The 23,992-nt window shown below is 38.6% G+C and overlaps 1 protein-coding gene across 1 annotated transcript; it reads left to right on the top strand.

Annotated features, from left to right (window-relative positions):
* The first annotated feature begins 14,211 nt into the window (after positions 1–14,211).
* Positions 14,212–23,451, top strand: LOC119526050 (apolipoprotein R-like). The gene is made up of 4 exons (XM_037824835.1): positions 14,212–14,407; positions 20,842–21,006; positions 22,316–22,491; positions 23,037–23,451. The coding sequence occupies exons 1-4, from the start codon at positions 14,344–14,346 to the stop codon at positions 23,208–23,210; spliced, it is 579 nt and encodes a 192-aa protein (XP_037680763.1). The 5' UTR covers positions 14,212–14,343; the 3' UTR covers positions 23,211–23,451.
* Positions 23,452–23,992: the final 541 nt, after the last annotated feature.

Here is a 23,992-nt window from a genome sequence, read left to right as displayed (position 1 = left end):
CTGAAAGCACAATAATCATGCCACTCCAAGAAAAACAAAATCAAAGGCTCTCTACTTCCTAGGTCCAAACTCCTAATCTTGGCACTGAAAATCCAATCAAACCCAGTTTTAATCTGCCTCTCTATCTTCAGTACCATCTTATCTCACATTCCTTACCTTCCAAATAAATTAAAGTACCACTTGCTGTTTTCCAGAAATAAATACCTTTTCATTGCCATGTTTTTTGTTTTTTTGTCTGAAAAAATTTTTTACTTTACTATTTTTAAATTAAATTCAGTTTTATTGAGATATATTCACATACCATACAGTCACTCATGGTGTGCAATCAACTGTTCACAGTGCCATCCTATAGTTAATGCATTCGTCACCCCAATCTATTTTTGAACATTTTCCTTACACCAGAAAGAATAAGAAAAAGAATAAAAAATAAAAGTAAAAAAGAACACCCAAATCACACCCCCATCCCACCCTATTTTTCATTTAGCTTTTGTCCTCATTTTTCTGCTCATCCATCCATACACTAGATAAAGAGAGTGTGATCCACAAAGTTTTCAGAATCCTACTGTCATCCCTTGTAAACTATGCTGTTATACAATCATTTTCAAGAGTCAAGGCTACTTGGTTGGAGTTTCATAGTTTCAGGTCTTTACTTCTAACTATTCCAATACATTAAAACCTAAAAAATGTTATCTGTATAGTGTGTAAGAATGTCCACCAGAGTGACCTCTTGATTCCATTTAAAATCTCTCAGCCACTGAAGTTTTATTTCATTTCTTTTCACATCCCCCTTTTGGTCAAGAAGATGTTATCAATCCCATGCTGCCAGGTCCAGATTCATCCCCAAGAATCATATCCTGCATTGCCAGGGAGATTTACACCCCTGGGTGTCAGATCCCACCTTGGGGGGAGGGGGGCACTGAGATCACCTGCCAAGGTGGCTTAGCTAGAGAGAGAGAGGGCCACATCTGAGCAACAAAGAGGCACTCAGGGGGAGACTCTTAGGTGCAGGTTTAGCCTCTCCTTTGCAGCAACAAGCTTCAGAGTTCCATGTAATTGTGGTGTTTGAACAAATTGAGTGTAGAACTTACATTGTTTAGAAAATAGAGATCCTGCACCAAATAAACATCTCTTCCCTTGGTCTCACATGGAAGTTGAAGTTTTAACACACAGTCAGTTTCAACCTTGAACCTTTGGCCCAATTTGCCCTAGTCTTTACCAGATCTGCTTCATTATCACAGTCAGCACTTGAACATATTGATTACTATGAAAAAGTATTTTTTTGGCAAATAATAAAAAAGATAATAAAAAGAAAAATAAAATGTCATACAATACAATATAATAGTATGGACAGAAAACATCACCACCACCAAGAATCCCATATCCCTCCCTTATATGCCCCTCTCATACACATTTAACTTTGGTATATTGCCTTTGTTACATTTAATGGAAGCATACCACAATGTTACCACTGACCATAGACTCCAGTCTGCTTTGATTATGTTTTTTCCCAAATACCATCCCTTTTTCAACACTCTGCATGGTTGACATTCATTTGTTCTCCCACATGTGGGAACATTTTTATATTTGTACATTTAGTAACAGTCATTGGCCACTCCAGTTTTTGCCAAGTTATACAGTCCCAGTCTTCATCATCTATCTTTACCTCTGGTGTCATACATTCCCCTATCCCACCTCTTTCAGCTTTACTCAATAGACATCTTTGTTCAGTGTACTTAAAATATTGTGCTACCATCACACAGTATTATGCTATCTATTTCTGGATCTATACAATCAATCTGGCTGAATATCTGTAGTCTTTCAGCATCAAATGCCTGATCTCTACCCTCTTTCTATGTCCTGGTAGCCTGTGTTACCAGCTTTTAACTCTCAAAGTTTGCTCCCAGGTTGCACTTCAAAATGGCGTGCTCCAAAATCAGCTTTCAATGGCCATCTTCAGAATGTCTCTCAGCTGCAGCTCCTCTGAAGTCCTTCTGTTTCTGAGCTTTTATAGGGCTCCAGTAATTAAATCAAGACCCAAGCTGAATGGGTGGGGCCACACCTCCATGGAAACAATCCCATCAACAGGTCACACCCTAATCAAAGGTGTTACTAGTCACATCTCCATGGAAACAATCAAAAGATTCCAACCTAGCCAACACCAATATCTGCCCCAACAAGACTGGTATGGGGGTGGGGATGGGACACAATACATCCAAACCAGCACACATAATATACCCAATATCCATAATTCCAAATTTTATAACCATACCTGTCTCAGATGCTGTCTCCTCTATAAGCCCATTCCATCTCTCCATATGGAAAGAACTGGTCACCTGATCATGATCCTAAAGCAGATAACATAAACTGTCTTTTGATGTAACTGTTTGTGCTAATGTCTTTTCTTCCACTCCAGACAAAAATTTTCTTGAAGACATGGTTCCCATGTGATTTATCCTAGTGACTTATGACAAGTAGGAATTCAATTACTGTTTGTTGTGTTGAGTTCTTTCAGCAGAAAAATGTCAAAGAAACATCAAGTCATGCATTCTCCAAGAGTTCCAACTGGGACCCACTGTAGAAAATGGAAATTGGCAGCCTTGGCCTTTCTCTAGGCTGTGGGGAGTCCGTGATCCAACTCTGTTCCCAAGGACCTTGTTCGCTGCTCTGTTGGCTGCTGTTCGTGGTGAGTAAGGCGGGAACAAGCTCAGACTGGCACCACAGAAATGAGTTCATAAACATAGCTCCTTTTAAGAGATGTCTAACAGGTATTCATCTTTAACATCCTGTGGAATATTTGACCTACATTCCCTGGAATATAGGAAAACTTGCTATAATCCCACAAAAAAGGCTGTTTTATAGACTGTCTTGATGTTCCCTTCTAGGATTTCCTCTCAAGGAACTCTCCAGTTTCACTCAGAGTCAGTCATGATGTGGAATAAATACTTTTTATCTGCCAGCTGACCATGAAGAGTTTTCACTGCCTGTGTGATTATTCAGTTTGTAGAGGTGACAGGTATAATTCTATTTGGGCTCCTGAAAGGCAATTTGCTTCCTTATTTAATTCTTTCTAGGGAAGTAGAGTTAAGATTTTATTTTTCAAGGGTTAATGCATTCTCCACCTTGTGATTCTTTTTTTTTAAACTTTTCCTTTATTTTCAAATAGGCAATGTATTCATATTATTCAAAAATACAAAGTGTACTAAAGTGTACATGTCTCCTTCTCATCCTTATCTCCTGAGTTGGCTACTAATCCTGTGTATTGTTATGATTCATAAATTATCTTTCTGCCAAAGCAAGAAGGTAGAGCTATAGGGCCTGGCTCAGATGCCTGTATTCTGAGTAGGCAGATGTGGGCAATCTCATAGACTGTTGAGATTCAGCTTGGATTATCCATTTTATGATAAATTACCACATATGCAGGTAAGGACAAATGAAAAATTTCTGCCTTTTTGCATTACTGTCATCATTATCATTAATTAAGAAACATGCGTTGCTCACTATGGTGGTTGAACAGTGCAGGACAATAGGAGTGGTGACAAAAAAGAAAAGTATGCTCCTGCTTTAAAAATCTTACTACTGAAATATTGAGATGCTGTGTCTCAAGCTATAATTTCTGGTGCTCCTTGTCATTTTGGTATTCAGGTAAATGTGCACCACCACCTCCCACCCCACCTCAATTTACCTTTTGCTGCTCCAATAAATGAGTTGTATGAAACAGACTTCAAAACTGGAACTGCTCTGAAATACACTGGCTGCCCTGGCTACAGTAGTAGGTCAGTTCAAGTTGGGGACTTGTAATGCTGGAAGCTCATGGCACTGTAGTGTCTTCTGTACCCGTAAGTATCAACATTAATTTTTCTCAATGGTACTTTGTCCTTTTTGGAAAGTTCTCTTAGGAATTTAATGAATTCCTTTATACAAATGAAAATCTTCGATAAAAGTAACTTTCAAAAGTAACAACACCAGTACTAGTAGTTTTTTGGGAAGAAGTCAGGTGGGATTACACTCAGATATTTTTTCTAATAGTAAGAATATAGAATCTGTTTCCCTTTATCTTCTGATTCCCTTGTGACCAAAGGCATACATTTTGGGGAGCATGTATTTTATGTGGACACCTGGTTAATATACCACATCCTTTATTATTTAACTGAGCAAACATTGAGTCTAGGTACAGGGTTTCCTTTTCTTAAACTGTGTCACAAAAGTGGGATAAATGTTAACATTTATTTTTTATCAAAACAATGATTCAAAGAGTCAGGAACAGAAATAAATGTTGAAACAGAGTCTCTGGGTTTATCTGGAATCAGGAGTTAAAGTTAATCAACCAGACATTTTTATAATGCCATATCTTGTAAATGACTGGAACCACTTAATTATGTCCTCTCTCTGACCCATACTTAAAATGATCATTTTAAGTTTCCTTCCAGAAAAACGATAAAGAAACCCAGGAGATTTAAAAATGGGAAATGGAAGTTATGACAGATTTTCTCTTTGGTTTAGCAATAGAACTCAGCTGTTCAGAGGGGTGAGTGGAAGGTAATCCAGAAATAATGCTTTTATCTTAATTTTTTAAAGTAGTTAATTAATTTACATATTTCAAAAATAAAAATGATGTGAAAAAGTACACATCGAGAATTATCATTTCCACTCCATCACATTGACCCCATTCCTCCCTGCCTTGTGACAAGAAACAACTTTGTCTAGGTTTGAATTTATCCTTTATTGTTTACTTATGTAAACACAAGTCAGTACAAATGTTTTTGTTATTATTTGACACCTTTATTACAGAAGGTAATAGCTGACTATATGTGATGTTTTGAACCTTACTTTTCTTTTATTCACTTAACAGTATGTAGTGGGGATTTTTGATATCAATGGATCTAGTGCTTCCTCATTCTGTGTGAGTGTGTGTGTTTACAGCTGCATAGTTTTCCAAGTTATGTATCGCAGCTTATCATAGTTTATTTTGATATCTATTGATGGACATGTGTGTTTCTGATTTTTTTTTAATTTTATTTTGAAATAAATTCAAAGTTATAGGAACAGTTGCAAAAACAATACAAACCCCATACACAGAGCTCCAGCACACACTGACCCCCTCCCCAATACCCTAATCCACCAACTTTAACATGCTGTCACATTGCCATTTCTTTCTTTCCCTCCTTTCCTCCCTCCCTATCATCCATCATCTATTGCTCTGTCTTCTGAAAATATGAAAGCAAGCTGCACACATCCTTGAACAAACACTATAATTCACATATACATTTCCCATGAATAAGAACATTCTTTTATGCAATCCTATTAAGCACAGCTAAGAAGTTCAAGAAATTCAACCTTGATACAAAGCTTACATTCTATATTTCTTTTTTTTTTTTTCTCTTATGTCCCAGCTGTGTCCCTTTGAGCCTCCTCTCCTTCATCCTCAGATCCCATCCAGGATCATCCTTGGCATTCAATTGTCATCTATTTGGACCGTCCTTTTTTTTTTTTTTCAATTGTGGAAACATATATACAGCCTAAATCTTCCCATTCCACACCCTCCCTAGCATTCCATTAGTGGGATTAATCACATTTAGAATATTGTAATGCTATCACCTTCCCACCCTCCATTACTAGAAATTTCCCTTCACCTCAAACAGCAATCCTACACTCATTTCTTAACTCCCCATCGCCCCTTCCCCCACTTCTCATAACCCATACTCTACTTTTCATCTCTATGGTCATATTCTCCGATAATTTCTTTGTGTTTACTGTGGGGCTTAAATTTAACCTCTTAAATCCATAACTATCTTGTTTTTCTTTGATACCAACTTAACTTCAAAAGGACATGTTAACTATGTTCCTATACTCCTCCATTCCCCCACCTTTATATAGTTCTTGTCAAAAATTACATATTTTACATTGAGTCCAAAACCACTGATATGTCATTAGAGTTTATGTATTTAATATCTTGTAGGAAGTAAATAGTGGAGTTACAAATAAAAAAATTATTGACTTCTATTTGTATTCCATTGTGGTCAAAAGAATGTGCTTTGAATATATTCAATTGCTTTTTTTTTTTTTTTTTTTTTTTTATATTTATTGAGGCTTGTTTTATGTCCCAGCATATGGTCTATTCTGGAGAAAGATCCGTGATCAGAAGAGAAAAATGTGTGCCCTGGTGATTTGGGATGTAAGGTTCTATATATGTCTGTTAAAATTCTCTATATCTCTCACTCTTTTCTTTGTTTCTCTGTCGATAGGGCTCCCTTTAGTATCTGAAGTAGGGCAGGTCTTTTATTGTCAAAATCTCTCAGCATTTGTTTGTCTGTGAAAAATTTAAGCTCTCCCTCAAATTTGAAGGAGAGTTTTGCCAGATAAAGTATTCTTGGTTGGAAATTTTCTCTCTCAGAATTTTAAATATGCCATGCATCTGCCTTCTCACCTCCATGGTGGCTGCTGAGTAGTCACTACTTAGTCTTATGTTGTTTCCTTTGTATGTGGTGAATTGCTTTTCTCTTGCTGCTTTCAGAACTTGCTCCTTCTCTTCAGTATTTGACAGTCTGATCAGAATATGTCTTGGAGTAGGTTTATTTGGATTTATTCTATTTGGAGTTCACTGGGCATTTATGCTTTGTGTATTTACATTGTGCAGAAGGTTTGGGAAGTTTTCCCCAACAATTTCTTTGAATACTCTTTCTAGACCTTTACCCTTCTCTTCCCCTTCTGGGACACCAATGAGTCTTAAATTTGGATGTTTTATTTTATCTATCATATCCCTGAGATCCATTTCGATTTTTTTATTTTTTTTCTCCATTCTTTCTTTTGTTCTTTCATTTTCTGTTCTGTGGTCCTCTAGGACACTGAGTTGTTGTTCAACTTCCTCTAATCTTGTATTATGAATATCCAGAGTCTTTTTAATTTGGGCAACAGTTTCTTTTATTTTCATAAGATCTTCTATTTTTTTATTTTCTCTTGCAATTTCTTCTTTATGCTCTTCTAGGGTCTTCTTTATGTCCTTTATATCCTGTGCCATGTTCTTCTTCATGTCCTTTATATCCTATGCCATGCTCTCGTTCTTTGGTTGTAGTTCTTTGATTAATTGCACCAAGTACTGTGTCTCATCTGATCTTTTGATTTGGGTGTTTGGGATTGGCTTCTCCATATCGTCTGGTTTTAGCAAATGCTTTTAGATTTTCTGTTGTTTTTGGCCTCTTGGCATTTGCTTTGCTTGATAGGGCTCTTTCAAGTTATAAAAAATACCAATCTAATTTTTCAGATCTACAACTTGGTGATGTATGCTTTCTCTAACTAACCAGCAGATGGCATCTGCGAGTCACCTATTCCCCTCAAGTCAGTACTCCTCAACTTTGTCTTTGTGGGAAATGATTCTTGTGGGGTTTAGTTGGTGCACTCAGTTTGGGTGTGTTGTTGGTGCTGTCTGCCCTGAATGTGGGGCATGTGTCTGGGTGGTTAGGGAGGCAGGGAAGCTTTAATAATCAAACCTCCCATGTGTTCTGGAGATTCAAGGCTATTCCAAGAGTCTAAGCCTTCATTTCAGTTTTGCCATAGATTGTCTCTGCTGCTGACCCACAAGTCCCCAGCATTGACATAGGGTCCCTGGGATTTCCGAGCAGGCCCCCCTTCTCAGCTGTGATCTTCCAGAACCTCTGCTGAGGGAAGGCTGTGCTACATCACAAGTGCATGCCATCCCTTAAGGGAAGCCCTGGGCCGCCGGGCTGTGCAGGGGCGCTCCCAGCCTGATGCAAAGATGGCTGAATGGGGCATCTCAACACCCCCCCCCCCCACTTTCACACAGCTCCACCTTCCCAGCTCTGGGACAGCTAGCTGTGTGTGCACCCAAGGCCACTGTCCACGGCCGATATTGGGGCATGTGTGTGGTGCCATGGGATACACTCCTCGTCACACTGGGTTTCTGGGCATGGCTCTGCGCTGTGGGTCCGGTCCTGGGCAGGAGTATCCCCAGCTGGCCAGAACTGGTGTTCTGGGTCGCTTTCTGGTTTTTATCTAGTATTTTTCACGGAGGTGTACTTTTGCCCTGTCTCACCTAGCCGCCACCTTAGGTTCTCTCTGTTTCTGATTTTATGCTGTTATACACAATTATCTTGATGCATAATCTTCTATCTATGTCCTTTGGTACATGAGTCATTATATCTGTAGAACAAATCCCCAGATGTGGAATTGCTGGGTCAGAGAGAAGATACATTTGAAATTTTGATAAATATCACCAAATTGTCCTTCATGGACTTTGTAAAATTTTATAATATAAAAATTTTTGTTTTTCCACCACCTCTAAAGTGAGTATTTTTTCAAACTTTTGAAATTTTGCCCATTTGAAAGATTAAAATAAAAATTCCTACAGTTTCTTTTAACTTTTTATTTTCAGGTAATTGTAGATACATATGCAGTTGTAAGAAATAATACAAGGAGATTAGGTATACCATCTTTTTCCAGTTTCCCTCAAAGGCAATGATTACTATAGTATTGCAATCAGGAAATTGACATTGATACAATCCATTGACCTTGTTCAGATTTCACCAATTTACATGCACTCATTTGTGTGTGTGTGTGTGTGTGAGTGTGTGTGTTTAGTTCTATGCAATTTTACCATATTTGTAGAGTTGTGTAACCACCACTACAGTCAAGATACAGAACACTTTCATCACCAGGATCTCTTGTACTATCCTTTCAACTCCCGCCTTCCCCTCTCCATGTCTAATTCTGTCATTTGAAGAATGTTATATAAATGGAATCATACAGTATGTAACCTTTTGAGATTGACATTTATCACTTAGCATAATTCCCTTGACATCTCCAAGTTGTTGTGCAGATAAATATGTGCAATCCCCTTTTATTGCAGAGTAATATTCTATGGCATGGATTTACCTCATGTTGTTTAACCATTCACATGTTGAAGGACACTTAAGTTGTTTCATTTGGGTACTATTATGAATAAAGTTGCTATAAACATTTGTGCACAGATTTTGTGTGAACATAAGTCTCCAGTTCTCTGGGATAAATGCCCATGAGTGCAATTAGTGGGTCATATGATAGTTGCACATGCAATTTTTTAAGAAAATGACAAACTGTTTTCCAGCATGTCTGTACCATTTTAACTTGCCCCCAGCAATACGAGTGATCCAATGTCTTGGCATCCAGGCCAGCATTTGGTAGCGTCACTATTTTTTACATTAGCCAATCTCATAGGGGTGCCATCATATCTCATTGTAGTTTTAATTTGTGTTTCCCTAATAGTTAATGATACTGCTCATCTTTTCATGTGCTTATTTGCCATTTTTATATCCTCTTCAGTGAAATATTTGTTTTTACTTCCCTTCATTTTCTAATGCTAGAAGCTGAAGCTCTTGAAGAACAACTCTAATGCTATTTTAATGCTGCCATTTTGCTAGCACTGATATGGCTCTTGGGCCCACCACTCCATTAGAACTACTAACTCCATTCATATTGATTTCTGTTACCAATCTTTCAAAGGGGTATGCTTCTGGGTATTTAGGTCACATTCCATTTTAATGTTGTATATTCTGTTTTCATAAACTATTCTTGGAGGTCTAAAATTACCACCCCTGTCTATCTTGTAAGTGTCATGTCTTCATCATCTTCTAGACCCCAGCTAACTGTGCCAGCTTCTACTCCTTTTTGGTCTTCTTTGTGTTCTTCCAACAGTCAGAAATTGTGAGCAACTTTTATTCCCATGGTGGCTGCCATCCTGCATCATTGTAGCTTGAAGGCTGGTCCCCTTCTTCTGTAGCTTTACATTTTAGATTTAGATTTAAATTTGTGATCTATTTTTTAAATTCAGTTTTTTAAATGCAATTTTATTGAGATATATTCACATACCATACAATCATCTGAAGTATAAAATCAACTGTTCACAGTACCATCATATAGTTGTGCGTTCATCACCACAATCACTTTTTGAACATTTTTCTTACTCCAAAAATAAAAAAAAGAGTAAAATTAAAAGTAAAAAAGAACACCCAAAGCATTCCATCCCCCCACCTCACCCTATTTTTCATTTAATTTTTGTCCCCATTTTTCTACTTATCTGTCCATATACTGGGTAAAGGGAGTGTGAGCCACAATCACACACTCACACCATGTAAGCTACATAGCTATGCAATCGTCTTCAAGAATTAAAGCTACAGGGTTGCAGTTCGACACTTTCAGGTATTTCCTTCTAGCTATTCCAATACACTAAAAACTAAAAAGGGATATCCATATAGCACATAAGAATAACCTCCAGAACCTCTTGACTCCATTTGAAATCTCAGCCACTGAAACTTTATTTTGTTTCATTTTATTTCCCACTTTTGGTCAAGAAGATTTTCTCAATCCCATGATGCTGGGTCCAGGCTCATCCCTGGGAGTCATGTCCCATGTAGGGGTAGGGGTGGGGTGCAGTGAGTTCACCTGACAAGTGGGCTTAGAGAGAGGCCACATCTGAGCAACAAAGAGGTTCTCTGGGGGAGAGTCTTAGGCACAATTATAGGTAGGCTTAGCCTCTTCTTTGCAGTAACAAGCTTCATAAGGGCAACCCCAAGATCGAAGGCTTAGCCTACTAAATTGTTTGTCCTCAGTGTTTGTGAGAATATCAGTAACAATGCAGGTGGGGAAGTCCAACATTTCACAGTTTTCCCCAGTTCCTCAGTGGGGACCTGCAAATACATTTTTATTCTCTGCCCAAATTAGTTTGGGATGTATCAGGATTTCACACTAACCTGCACAAATCTACCAGATCTAACTTCATACTCAAGGTTCCATGTAATTACGGTGTTTGAATAAATTGACCATACAGGTTAAATTATTACTGTGCTACAGAAAATATAGATCCTGCACCAAATAAATGTCTCTTCCCTTGGTCTCATGCAGAAGTTGAAGTCTTAAAACACAGTCAATATCGTGTGATCTATTTTGAGTTCATTCTTGTATATGATGGGATTTTAGTTTTTTTTCTTTTTCCTATAGCCTATGGATACCCAATTACTCCAGAACCATTTGTTGAAGGCCATCCTTTCTCCATTCAATTGCTTTTGGACCTTTGTGAAAAATCATTTGGCATATCTGAGAGGGTCTCTTTTGGGGTTCTCTATGTATCTACATCAACTTAAGTGTCTATTTCTTCACCAGTGCCACACTGTCTAAATTACAATTGCTATAGAGTAAATCTTAATATCTGGTAAAGTGATTCCTCCAATTCTCTTCTTTTTCAAAATTATTTTAGCTGTTCTAGGTCCTGTGCCTTTCCAGATAAATTTTTGAATAACCTGTCTATGTCTACAAGAAAACTTGCTGTTTCTTCTTAAAACTATTTGGAAAGAATTGACATTTTTACAATGCTGAGTCTTCCATGAACACAATATGCCTCTCCATTTATTAGGCTTCCTTTGATTTCTTTCAACAGCATTTTGTAATTTTGCATACAGATCCTGTATATGTTTTGTTAGATTTATATCTAAGTATTTCATTTTCTGTGGAGTAATAGTAAATGGTAGTGGTGTTAATTTCAGTTTCCAAATGCCTGTCCTTAATATATAGAAATGCAGTGGATTTTGTGTGTTGATCTTGTATCCTGCTTTCTTGCTGAACTCACTATTTAGTTCTAGGAGATTTTTTGTTTTGTTTTTGGTAGCTATCTTGCGACTTTCTATGGAGACAGTCATTTCATCTGCAAATAGGGAGTTTCATTTCTTGTTTCCAATCTATATGGCTTTTGTTGCTTTCCTTTTTTTCTTTTTCTTTTTTTCTTACTGTGTTAGCTAGAACTTCTGGAACTAAGTTAAATAGTAATGGTGAGAGTGGACAGCCTTACCTTGTTCCCGATCTTTAAGGGAAGGGTTTCAGTCTTTCACCATTAAGTATAGGTTTTGGTAGATGCTCTTTAACCATGTTGGAGGAAGTTTCCCTCTATTCCTAGTTTGCTAAGAGGTTTGATCATGAATGGATATGGTAAAATGGGCTCTGAAGGATAAAAATGCCAGCTTTCTTGTCCCACAATGGGTGTCTCTGAGGCAAGTTCTACATTCTCTCCCAGAGGCTCTCAATGGCATTTAGCTTCAGTTGTCCACCGAGGTAATCTGCTCACTAATGCAATTTGCATTCTTTTTCTTCCCTTTCCCTTTTCTTGTCCCCTCTCCTTTAATGGTAATTCCTAGAATCATCTCCCACATAAACTACTTGCACTCAAATCCTCAAGGAATGTTTCTGGGGGAGCTCAACCTATAGCAAATCTCAGGTTCCTATTCATTTGTGTACTTAGTTCATTCTATAGGTGTTAATATGATCCTTCCATGGTGAGTTGGGCTATGGGAACAGAGTTTCATTCCTCAAGATCTTAACCCTGTTCCTGCCCTTCCTTTCCAATATTTAAGACCATAAATATCTAAGTTTTTCTTCACTTTTTTTGACATCACAATATAAACTTAGAATTTCTGAAATGAAAAGTATCCCAGAGACCATTTTAGTCCCAAACCCTCCATATGTGTATGATGTGGAGATTGAAGCCTGTGTTACAGAATTTCTGGTTAAGTTATGGGGCTAATTCTTGGGTGGTCATATGGGATTCAGCCTCCTGATGGAGTGGGCTGTCTGGAGTCTTTTCCACAACAGAAGAAACAGAAAAATTCCAGGTACAATTTCCTAAGTGATAGGCTCAGGGTTCTGTACAAGAAAACTTTGTAGTCTGAATCCATTAAATGAAAATTAGTATGGCATAGTGGAAAGAGCTTGGGATTTGAATCTGACATGGATTCAGAATTTGAGTTGGCTATTGATGAGATGAAAGGCCTTGGGAAGTATATTTAGTCTCTCTGAATCTGTTTCTTCACCAGCAAACTTAAAAAAAATGAAAGGCAAGAATTTACATACAAGTTTAAAACATGATTAAAACACAGAAGCTGTTTTTAAACTAATCTTCCATTTAATTATTTAAATTACCACTTTTATCTGACGTACTCAGATTTTATTTTAATTCTTCTTTATAAAACCAAACAACTACATGGTAGGTTTCTTTACTTCCCTTTCTGTCTAGGAGTGTTGAAATTTAATTATGCTGTCATCAGTATTATAGAGGATGCCTTTCTGCTAAATGTTCCTCTTTATTTTTGAGAGCTAAGCACTTTGGTTGTTGAATGCCTAGCATACTCCCTTCAGCTCAGCTAAAGAGTGGTTAAGGTCACTTTCAGACATTTTCCAGTGATCCCTGTTCTGAACGGATGAATATCTATATATTTTCAAGCAACAAATATCCACAGCTGATCCAAGGGGCAAAACATGAAATGCAGGTTGGGAACTTTATGTGTCCCCTTTGCCAAAACCAAAAGAAATAATCTGGGTGAAAGATCCAGATAGTCGTTAATGGAAACCAAGTCTTGGGGTTAATTAAACATGCCTTTCTACTGCTTGTCTTTTGGTGTTATTTTTCAGAGATACAAGCGAGGCTGGAAGGTCCTTTACTCTGACCCAGCATCCTTCAGAAATTCTTAAAATTGTCAGACTTCTTTCTCCATGTATGATGCCTCATTCTCTATCATTTAATTTTCCATGCATGCTTTACTGTGTTGTAAACACCACTCTAAGAAATTTCCTTTTACTCTCCAACTAGTGTGGTCCCAAGGTTAATTCATTTGTTGTCAGAGATACATCAAGAAAACCAGAAGTTTCCCACATAAATATTGTAGGAGTAATTGTTGTTTAGTCTGTGTTTTTGAGCCTTTCCACAATTACAGACTTGTGTCTTTTCCTATTCCAATTAGGCCCTGGAGTGTTTAGGAAGAGAATTTAATTTTGGAGATCTTTTTTTGTCCTTGCCTCCCACTGGTAATTTATACTAGTGACTGAATACCTAACATGTCTGGGAGCTGGTGTAAAACATGCTCCAGTATCTCACTACGAACCCTAAAGAACCTGCCACACAGACTCTACTGTTTTCCTAATTTTTCTTGATTACTCATAGAGAAATGATGTATCCATGCAGAGAATAAGTGAACATGGTTGACTTCAGAACAGTGAGAAAGTCTTAGGGTTATGATTATAAACACTCTGAGAATCCCAGAGAGCTCTCATATCAAGCCCATATCATTCTTCCCAATACTTGGAGCTTCATTGTATGGCGCCTGTCAGTAGACCTGGTTTACTCCTTGACTCGGCCCCTTCCCTTTTAGTGACTCAGAGCTGTAGCCTTGCCAAAGCTTAGTTCCTTGCTTCAGGCATCTACTTGCTAGTTACATAGAGCCTCCACTGCAGCCTGACTCAGGGTGTCTGAGAACGCTGAGCCCCGGAGCTGCACGTCTGAGACTCTGCACCCTGCCTCTCAAGTTGCAGAGCATGTTCCCAGCATGGACCCTCCTCCGGGCCTTGGCCCTATTGCTAAGCCTGCCTGGCCTGTATGGTGAGTGCTTGGGGAAGGGGCTATCACTAAAAGTAAGGTATGGGGAAGAATTCCTGATTATGATTAAAGAATAATCAAATGGCAACAATTCAGCACAAATTTGGAGAAGAACAATACTATTAACAAACTATTTAAATTGTTTTAGTTCTTTCAGATATAGGCTATTATTACTTGGAATGCAAAATATTTCAAATCGTAGAGGAGCTGGTCTGGCAAAAAATAAGTTTAGCATTTATATTAATAAATAATAATTAATAAATATAATTAATAAAGTAAATGGGTACTCCTAAAGTCTTAAAAATTAATTCTCCTATTGGGTTAATTATTTTTTCTGTTGTATTAATGATCAGTTAGGAAAAATTTTGCCCTCCAGAAAACAAAAATTTTTGTTACTATAAATAATGAGTAAATTTGGTAGGGCAAACTTGTAAAGCACAACACAAGCTAAAAACATTATATAAATGTAAGGAATTGTTAGGCAATTTTCCCTAACCAATGAGCACTGAAAGGGTCTAGGAGAACCAGTGGAACCCAGTATGATAGTGATGGTTATAAATGCAGATGTGAGTAATAAATCCTTATTTTAGCATAGAAATGGAAATATAAAAATAAAAAGTAATATTTATTATTTAGCTGTCAATACAATTTCTACTTTAAGAGAAATGATTTCTAAACAATTCTTTCTGAACAATTTTTAAAAACTATTTCTATACATATCTCCTCTGCTGTCTATCAGAATATTTAAATAGATCATTTTTCCTAGAGTGACAATATCACTCAACAGAGAAGAAGAGGTTTCACCAACAAAGTGGGTTTATTTTTATGGAAACTATGTTGCATATTCATGTGATATCAGGTATTTTCCTAATTCTGATGATACAGGGATTACATGCCAAGCAGACAGCATGCAGAGTCTTAAAATGCCATCTTATGATCCTGGCAAGAGCACTGAGAGAATGTGTCAAGATTAATTTCTAGGACTTCAGAATGATCCCATGCTGTGCAGACTTTAAGAACTTGCTTACTATCACAGGGTGATTTCAGAGCTGCTTTTCAAAGCAAGGCGTGAAAGTTTTACTTTGGAAGTGTTTTTACATCAAAATGATGGATATTTAGGATTAGTTAAAATAATTCATACACCCTAGGCATTTCTGCTCTCTTGGAAATCGAAATGGCTAAATTCGTTATTATTCCAAAGCCCTACCCACCCCAACACTCCCACTGTCTTCCCTGCAAACCATCACCTGACCTTCGGGGTCTCTTCGTCTTTCTGAGGCAGTGAAGGTAGAGTGAAGCCAACAGGTCTCAGAGACTTGTCAATGACTCCTCCAGGTTTCTCTCCTATTCCATTTCCTCAAATTCCCACCATACCTTTTGTCCATATGCCTTAACCTGAAGTATAAAATCTGCTCAATTTGTCTCACTCTGCCTTTCGGAGCTTGCTTCTTTCTTCTCCCTTCAGCAACAACGTTCCATTACCTCTCAAACCATCATTGCAACATGAAATGCCTGCCTACATCTCATTCATCTAAGCAAGTATTATTCAATCTCAAAATATACTTACAGTCTTCTCTAGGAAGTGTTATCTTAATGCTCTTTCCCTTGATTCTCTCTCTCCTTTCCTCTAGCCTTCTTGCTGGCTTCCCTCAACTTTGGACACTCTCATAAACTGACTGATATTGTGGTTTTGCTATTCATGTGATTATGTCATATCTTCCTAACTGTATTGCAAGAATGTGCCTCAAGGTCTGTTAAACAGCCTTTCAGGGATCAAATTACATACTTTTTTTGTGTGTTAATGCCTAAATGTAATTTTCTAATGATGTGTTTGATGTATGGCTTAGCAAATTCCATTCAAGAGCTTTAGACTTATCCATAGCTTAACCATTGTTAGAGTCAGACTCCCTTCACAGCCCTTGCCTCCCCCGTCTGGACTTCAGGTGTTGGTAAGAGTACGTCTGTGAAACAGTCATGAACTCAACCAGCTGCAAGGTGACTCGTGTCTCAGGCCTCTTGAGCCAGGCACCGTGGGCGGACAGAGCTGGTCTCCGTTCCATGGAAGGAGCTGCACTGTGGAGGTGTGCGAGGCAGGTGGATGCTGTTTTATGGGCCTCAGTGGAATTGACAGGAGGGTCAGAAAATGCATCCTTTTACACATCTCTTAGAATCTTGCCCTTTTAGAAGTTAAGACATGCAGGCCCAGAATACAGGGAACTTTATTCCACAGACTAGAATGTGAAAAATGTGTGAAATGCAAAAATAATGGAAATGGTGGTTGAGATCAACCTATGGAAAGATCATTTATTTCATATTGGGAATTAACAAACTTAAATTTTTCAGTTATTCACACTTGTTTTGGGGAAATAGAACAAAAGGCTTAAGGACTGAATTAAAAATATATTTAACAACATTTAATTACCACCACTTAAATAATAAAGTATTGATAGTACAAGTCTTGAGGGTTCTTTATAATGATAATAATAATAAACAATGATATGTAACTAACAAACTAATTTCTTGAATATAAGTGAAGGCATATGGATGTTTAAAAACAGACTTTTTAACTATATTTATTTTGCCTACTATGGTCTTATTGCTTTGTTTAATAAAGTATATTTATTATATAAGCACTTACTGCATTAAAATGGAAGAATTTGAATAGCTCTATCTCTTAAAGTTTGCATCAGAAAAGAAAAATCACACCCACAAGCAATAATTTAAATTTCTTTCTGTGCATTAGCTCCTGCTGATTATAAATCTTTGAGAACTTGCTTTCTCCCCCCTTGCAAGTGGGTAAGTGCACATTACTAGAGTGCTTCATAATGGTATAAGCCTGAGGGGCCATAAGGAGAAGGATGAGAAGCTGTCGTTGCTCTTGAAAATTTTTGAAAATTTGCATTTTCATAGACGCTTAACCCAGCTTTTCATTTTGAAGGTGCCTAATGAAAATACTTAGTTGGAGTGAAATACCTGGGTTGGAGAACCTTAACAAATCAGCAACGGAGTTTGGAGCAGATTCACATCGCCCTGGTGCCCATTTTTATTTCCCCAATTTCTCCTCAGTGGTGAAATATTCTAAAGGTAGAAATGAGATTGTTAGCCATGGAGGCTCCTCATGGTGATTTTCCTGAACATTGGCATCATTTTCTATTTTTTAGCAATATGTTGCCCTGAACCACCCCTGGAGCATAATGAAATCATTGCATCTACAAGAGCAAATGTCAATAATCGCTGTGTGTATACCCATGGCGACTGTATTTCATATGTAACATGGGGAGCATTCTACTGCTAGATGCAGAAAAGATGGCACGTAGTATCCCAGAACACCAAAATGTGTTCGAAATAAGAGTTTATGGAATTATGTTATTTCGGAAGTTTCTTCATATAAAAATGATGAATCTTATTAAGAGAAGATTTGACATTCAGTAAAAGAATGTGTATCCTCTGCATGATTCTGCTTTTAGCAAGAAATTGGAGTGGATAAATTTAAAAAGCCTTGAACCCAGTCCAATATTCTCTCTTTTTTTCTCCAACTGTTCCCATTCTATTTACATTCCAGGTTTCCGCTTCTTTTCTGGATCGTTGAAGACAGGCTATATCTAATAGATCAGCTAGCCTTGTCAATTATTGCTTTATGTTTCTTTGTGTTTATTTTTCCTCTTCCTTTACCTCTGGCTCATATGAATTAACCTGCAGTTCAAGACCTACCTTAATATGTTGGAATCTGCTTTTCTGAACTTGCCTCCTTCTTTTCTCTCAAATAGCAACCATCTGCTTCCTGTAAGCCTTTGCTAAGATTATAACATCAGTGTGAAATGCCTGCCTCTCCTCCACCAAGAGGTGCTCCAGGAAACACATTCCTCCCTTCTGCTGTTGTACTTCAGCAGCCCTTTCAACTGATGGTTAGGATCAATTACCCTTGCTAGGGTAGTGATTCTTCTTCTTGCCTTCTGGGCAAGAAGGAACCCAAATGTGCCCCAAAGTGGCCAGGCATCCATTGCAGCTTATAAAGCAATGCGAATCCCTTATCTCATCTGGTGGGAAAGTTCCCAGTTTGTGAATCAGGACTTCTAAACCTGCAGATCTCAGAGTTTCAGGGATGAGAAGCTTAAATTCCCCAAGTGGGTCACTTAGAGTGATGGAATGGGGGCACTCATGTTTCCACCCCTTGGTTCCTGGACCCATGCATTTATTTTATTGGGGATCGAGTACCATATAAAGGTCAGTCTTGATTCAAAGTGAATACTACATTTGGGAAGATCGTGCCCCATCACTGTAACGCATTGCCTTTCACTTGGCACTTCATGCCTTTAAGAGGCCATGCCAATGTTCTATCAGGCTGGCAGGTTCCATGTGATGCAGTATGTGATATGAGTAGTGGTTTATATGGCTATGATCCCAATACCACACTTTGCTGAGAGTGGGTCCTCTAGTCAGACACAGTGATAGCTGGGATCTCATGCCAGTTGATCAAATTCTCTATAAGCCTTCAGATAACTGTGCTGACTGAGGACCTATGGCAGGAAAGGCAAATCTGTATCTGCAATATGTATTTTTAGCTATTTCTGTTAGAATAAATTCTGGCCTTTCCAGAGTGAAAAGGGTCCAATACCGTCAACTTACTAACGAGTGTTTTCTTGGTGCCTCGAGGGATGGTATCCTGTCAGGGACTCGGAATTGTTGTTGGCAGGCTGGACATTCAGTGGCAACAATAGCTATTCAGCCTTGGTAAGTGAGAGCCCATGCCTTTGGGTTCACGCTTATCCTCCATCCATGTCATTGTGGCTACTTGACTCCTTTTCCTTGGTGCCCCACTGGTGGGGCCAGTGACAGAGGATGGCTGACTTCATGGGGTTGAGGCATTTTTTCCGACTTGGTTGTTTAATGCCTCTTCTATTTGGAATGCTCTGGTGAGGATTATGATGTGAAATAAAAATCTACACACTTCCTCCCCATTCGCATATGTCTATCCGCCTGCTTCTACCCTGTATTTTCTTATGCCCAATCTTCCATTCTTTCTAAGTACAAGACACTTACCAGAAAAACCATTCATTCCAAGCCACAAATCCTAATTTATTTTATCCTTGGACTACTTTTTCTCCCAACAAATGGAATGACCTGGTGTACCACTTCCAGCTCTGTCTACCAGGAGGATTTTCTCTCACTACGTCTTTCAAGGCCACTCCTGATTGGACTATAGTGTCGCTGTCATCCATTCTAAGTCTGGACACACATTACAAAAATTCTCATCTGGGAATCGAGCTCTGGCTTTCCTGTTCTTTTATTGGTTTATGGTGGATGCTCATATAGCCATATGAAAGCTAAGGAGAGGCACTGTGCCACCATGACTGGACACCTGCAGGACCTGGCTTACTATTTGTGCAGCCTCTCTGACCTTTCAACTCATTGTGATGATTATATTCACCTCCCTTCTGAAGCAGGTGCACAGCCCCTGGCTGCTTTTGATATCAGCAAACCTAGTTCTTTAAGGGCCTTTCTTATCATCAGCTCTAGCCTGTGATGCTGGTGCAAGTCTTGTCAGGGAATTCCTATGGCCTTGGTAAATGTTTTATCCTCCAGGCCTTCCCATGTCACATAATCATTGGTGATGTAAAGTTTTCTGGCCTTAACGTAATATGTCCACTCCAGGATTCTCAATGCCCAGAATCATTTAATCCTTCTTCGACATCTGCCATGGCAATTCTGGAATTTCAATCTCATTTATATATATATGCAAAAAAATGCATACGCACAAAAATCCCATGCTTCCAGGAGTCATCCTAGTGTAGTAACTACTCTAGCCCATCAGCATTTTCTTTTGTAATAGTCCAATGCTCTCATGCAGTGTTTGTAGACACTGAGATGTCCTGTTTCAGAGAGCTGTTCCATCCAATGTCATGTTTATTATTTTAACATGCAAGCAAATATTTTTATTCTCCTATGAATTCATTTCCACAATATTTTTTAATTGCCTGAAGTATATTCTTGGCAGAGATGAATGGACAGTTTTGATTGGGGTGCAGTGACTAAGAGATTGTGGATTTATTTAATGTTTTTATATTTCTTACAGATGCAATCTCTGCATTTAGCATGAAATTCATTGAGTGTCCCCTAGTAAATGTGACTTAGTAACTGAATCCTGCCTTCATGCCCAAATGATCCCTAAATAGCATAAAAGTTTATTGAACTTATCAAGAAGATAGAAGAACTCCCTCAACCAAGAGATTTTTAATTCAATTCAAGCCTTTCTACAGGGTCCTCAGCCTGAGGATTATAGGAGAGCAGCACAAGCGCTTGGGTGTAGCCAAGTAATCCTGTGACAGAGAGATGAAAGGACCAAATGAAGCAGCCAACAAATCATGCAAATTCTAGGCTGTGTTATTTTATATTTTCTACAAGCTCATCCTCTCTCACTTGTATCTCTCACCATCAAGGTTGCCGTTTACCTCCTAAAATTGACCACGGACGCGCCAAAAAAAGTGGTTCATTTTTGAACATTCAGTACACATATGAGTGTGATACAGGATACACTCTGGTTGGAGAGGCAAAAATCTCCTGTGATGATTCATTCTGGTCACCTCCAGCTCCTCAGTGTAAAGGTAAGTCCAGCTCCCTTTTCAGCCCATGGCCAAGGGTAGGACTATCACAAAAGGACTGCCAGCAAAGTTTCTTCTTTGCCAGAGTCAGCATGTGAACATTTGTTCTGTTAATTCATTTAAAGTAATTGTTATATGCACATGAACAAAAGGACAGCTATTGTATGATTCTAATCATATGACATACCTAGCATATGCAAACTCCTAGAAAGTGGATGACAGGTTACCAGGGGCTGGAAGAAAGAGGAATGGCGGGAGTTATTTAATAGTTACAGAGTTTCTGTTTGGGGTGTTAAAAAGTTTTGCTAATGGATGGTGGTGATGGTAGAACAACCACGTGAATGCAATTAATACCATTAATTGTACAATTAAAGTGGTTAAAATGGGAAATTTTATGTTGTATGTGTGTTACCACTATAAAAATTAAAATAACATATATGCACCAGGTACACAATGCAAAAAGAGCAAAGGACATATAGCAATATAAACTGCCCCCCTTCTTTCTCCTAGTCATAAGATTCAGCCCCTTGAAGGCAGCTCCTATTCCCAATTTCTTGTGTATATTTCCAGGTATATTCTAGAGGCAGTGCATTTTATCTGAGAGTACCTGTGAGCCTGCAGCAAAATTTTTATGGAAACTTGCATTAGCGTGAATGCAGGTTCTCTTGGCTAATTCCAAACACGATGAAGTGAGGGGGTTTCCTCAGACCCTCACGCAGGGCACTTCCTGCCCATGATTCGGGGGACTCCTGGTTTGTCAGCCTGTTATGAAAACAGAGTGAGTCAAAACTAGCTGATTTTTACATGACTACAGCTTTAGTAGCACTTTGCTAATAACAACTCCAGGAATTATTTGCTGCTATTGTCGCCATTGAACAGGGGAGGATAATAAGGCAAGAAGAATGAAAATTTCCTACCTAGTATTTTGCAGAGATCAAGAGTATGAGGGATGATTGTTTTGATAGCTGAGATTTTGATGTCACAGTTTTTTTTTTTTAAAATATCCTATAAAGTTATTTAAAAGTTTATGACCTTGGGCACATTTCTTAACCTGTTTGTGTCTCAATTTTCTCCTAGAAAAATTGGAATAATAACATTACTCACTTTGTAGCAATGTTGAGAGACTTAATGAGATAATAACATAAATGCTTAGTCCAAAGTCTAACCTCAATGTTAATATCACTGTTATTCTCAAAATGACCAAAGAGAGAACAATTATCAGCACCCAGATATAGTTCATTCTCATTGCCATAGATTATCATGACTTTTTTCTTAGAATTATACAGTGCTTAAATTGGTGTTTCCGTTATAGCTCTGTGTCTGAGACCAGATATTACCAATGGAAAGCTGTCTGTGAATAAGAGTTATTATATTGAACCTGAAACTGTCACTGTCCAGTGCAACTCTGGTTATGGTCTGGTTGGTTTCCAAAGGATCAGTTGCTCAGAGAACAGAAGTTGGCATCCAAAAGTGCCCAAGTGTGAGTGGGTAAGTGGCAGAATTCAAACAAGTTCCTGTCGTATCACACGTGAGAAATAGTGGCCTCCCCCGAAGCACTGTCTAGCCACTGCCAGTGTGATCTCACTTATCAGGATTTATCTGAGTTCTTGAAGGTCACTTCCAGGAATTCTCTCTTTCTACCCAGAAGCACTCTGATGAGTTAGGAGTAGTAAGTTTCCCGGCTCTCACTTTAGAACAGGAAAAACTGAGCTCCTTGGGGAAAGTTCTGACCATAAGATAAAGACTGGACTACCAGATATACTTTCCCTCTATTTCCGGATGGTCAGCAGAAGTTGCTGCTGTCCCCAGTGTAGGCATTCTGGGAAGCTGTCTCAGATCAGATCAAGACCCTCTTGGGAAGACTGTGGTAGGACCCGCAGTATTTTCTGGTTTTCCCTGCTCACCCACCAGTTCTGGGGTTGTTCCTGCTCCTGCAGCCCTGCCGTTGTCAGCGATGCACTTGCTAGATTGTCACCGTGCCATGATTTGGGGATAAGCCTCCTAACCACACCCACCACTTCTATCTCTTTTAGGAAGTCCCTGAAGGCTGTGAGAAGGTGCTGGCGGGTAAACACCTCATGCAGTGTCTGCCAAAGCCTGAAGAAGTGAAATTGGCCCTGGAGTTATATAAGCTGTCTCTGGAGACTGAACTACTGGAACAACAGAGAGACCGTGCAAAGAAAACCACCCTGGAGTCATCACTGTAATTTTTCCCAAAAGAGAAAGAAAAAGTTCCCTCAATATAGAAAACATCAGTTAAGCAACTTTACTGTCTCTTTGCCACCATGATCAATAATAACAATTATCTGGGTAGGAGAATTTGCTAATATTAGCGCTTTTGACATTGTGGAATCATTGATCATCTGTCCTCTTGGGGCTCAAGTTTTCGCTTTTCTGTATGCAAAGTGCAGTTCATTTTTTTTAATTAAAAAATTCCTATATCAAAAATATTTTGTTTTCTTGCTTATTTAGGTCTCCATGAAATGAGGGTCTGAACTAAATCCACTATATGGAGTTAATACTTTCACATTACTCTGCAAGCCTCAGAAATCCATGCACCATCATCTCCTAGAATGCCTTTTCTTCATGGCTCCACGTGTCCAAATCACTCAAGTCCTTCAGGACTCAGGTTAAATGTCAACACTCTCCAAAAGCCTATCCATTCCACCCGTTTGAATGGAGTCTCCCCCTCCTCTGGGCTCCATGCTCATTGTCTCTACCTCCTCGATGCCATAGCTCAGCTTTTGCCTTGCACGAAGGGTAATTACGCTTGTGTCTGACCTCCTCACCCCCACTGATGAATTGGAACCCACATGTCAGCTATCCGAGTATTCCTAACTCTTCCCTCTGATTTGGTCACTTTTTCCCTTAGCATTTAAAATAACATGACTTGAGCCACTATCCCACACATGAGGAGGATCCCAGTATCAACCACCTTTATAACTCTGGTTACTCTTTGGAAACTTTAATCCTTCTGATCACTACTTCT

This window comes from Choloepus didactylus, chromosome 2 (assembly GCF_015220235.1).
Source record: "Choloepus didactylus isolate mChoDid1 chromosome 2, mChoDid1.pri, whole genome shotgun sequence".
Classification (NCBI taxonomy): domain Eukaryota; kingdom Metazoa; phylum Chordata; class Mammalia; order Pilosa; family Megalonychidae; genus Choloepus; species Choloepus didactylus.
Note: the sequence above shows the minus strand (reverse complement) of the source record. Positions and strands in the feature narration are given on the sequence as shown.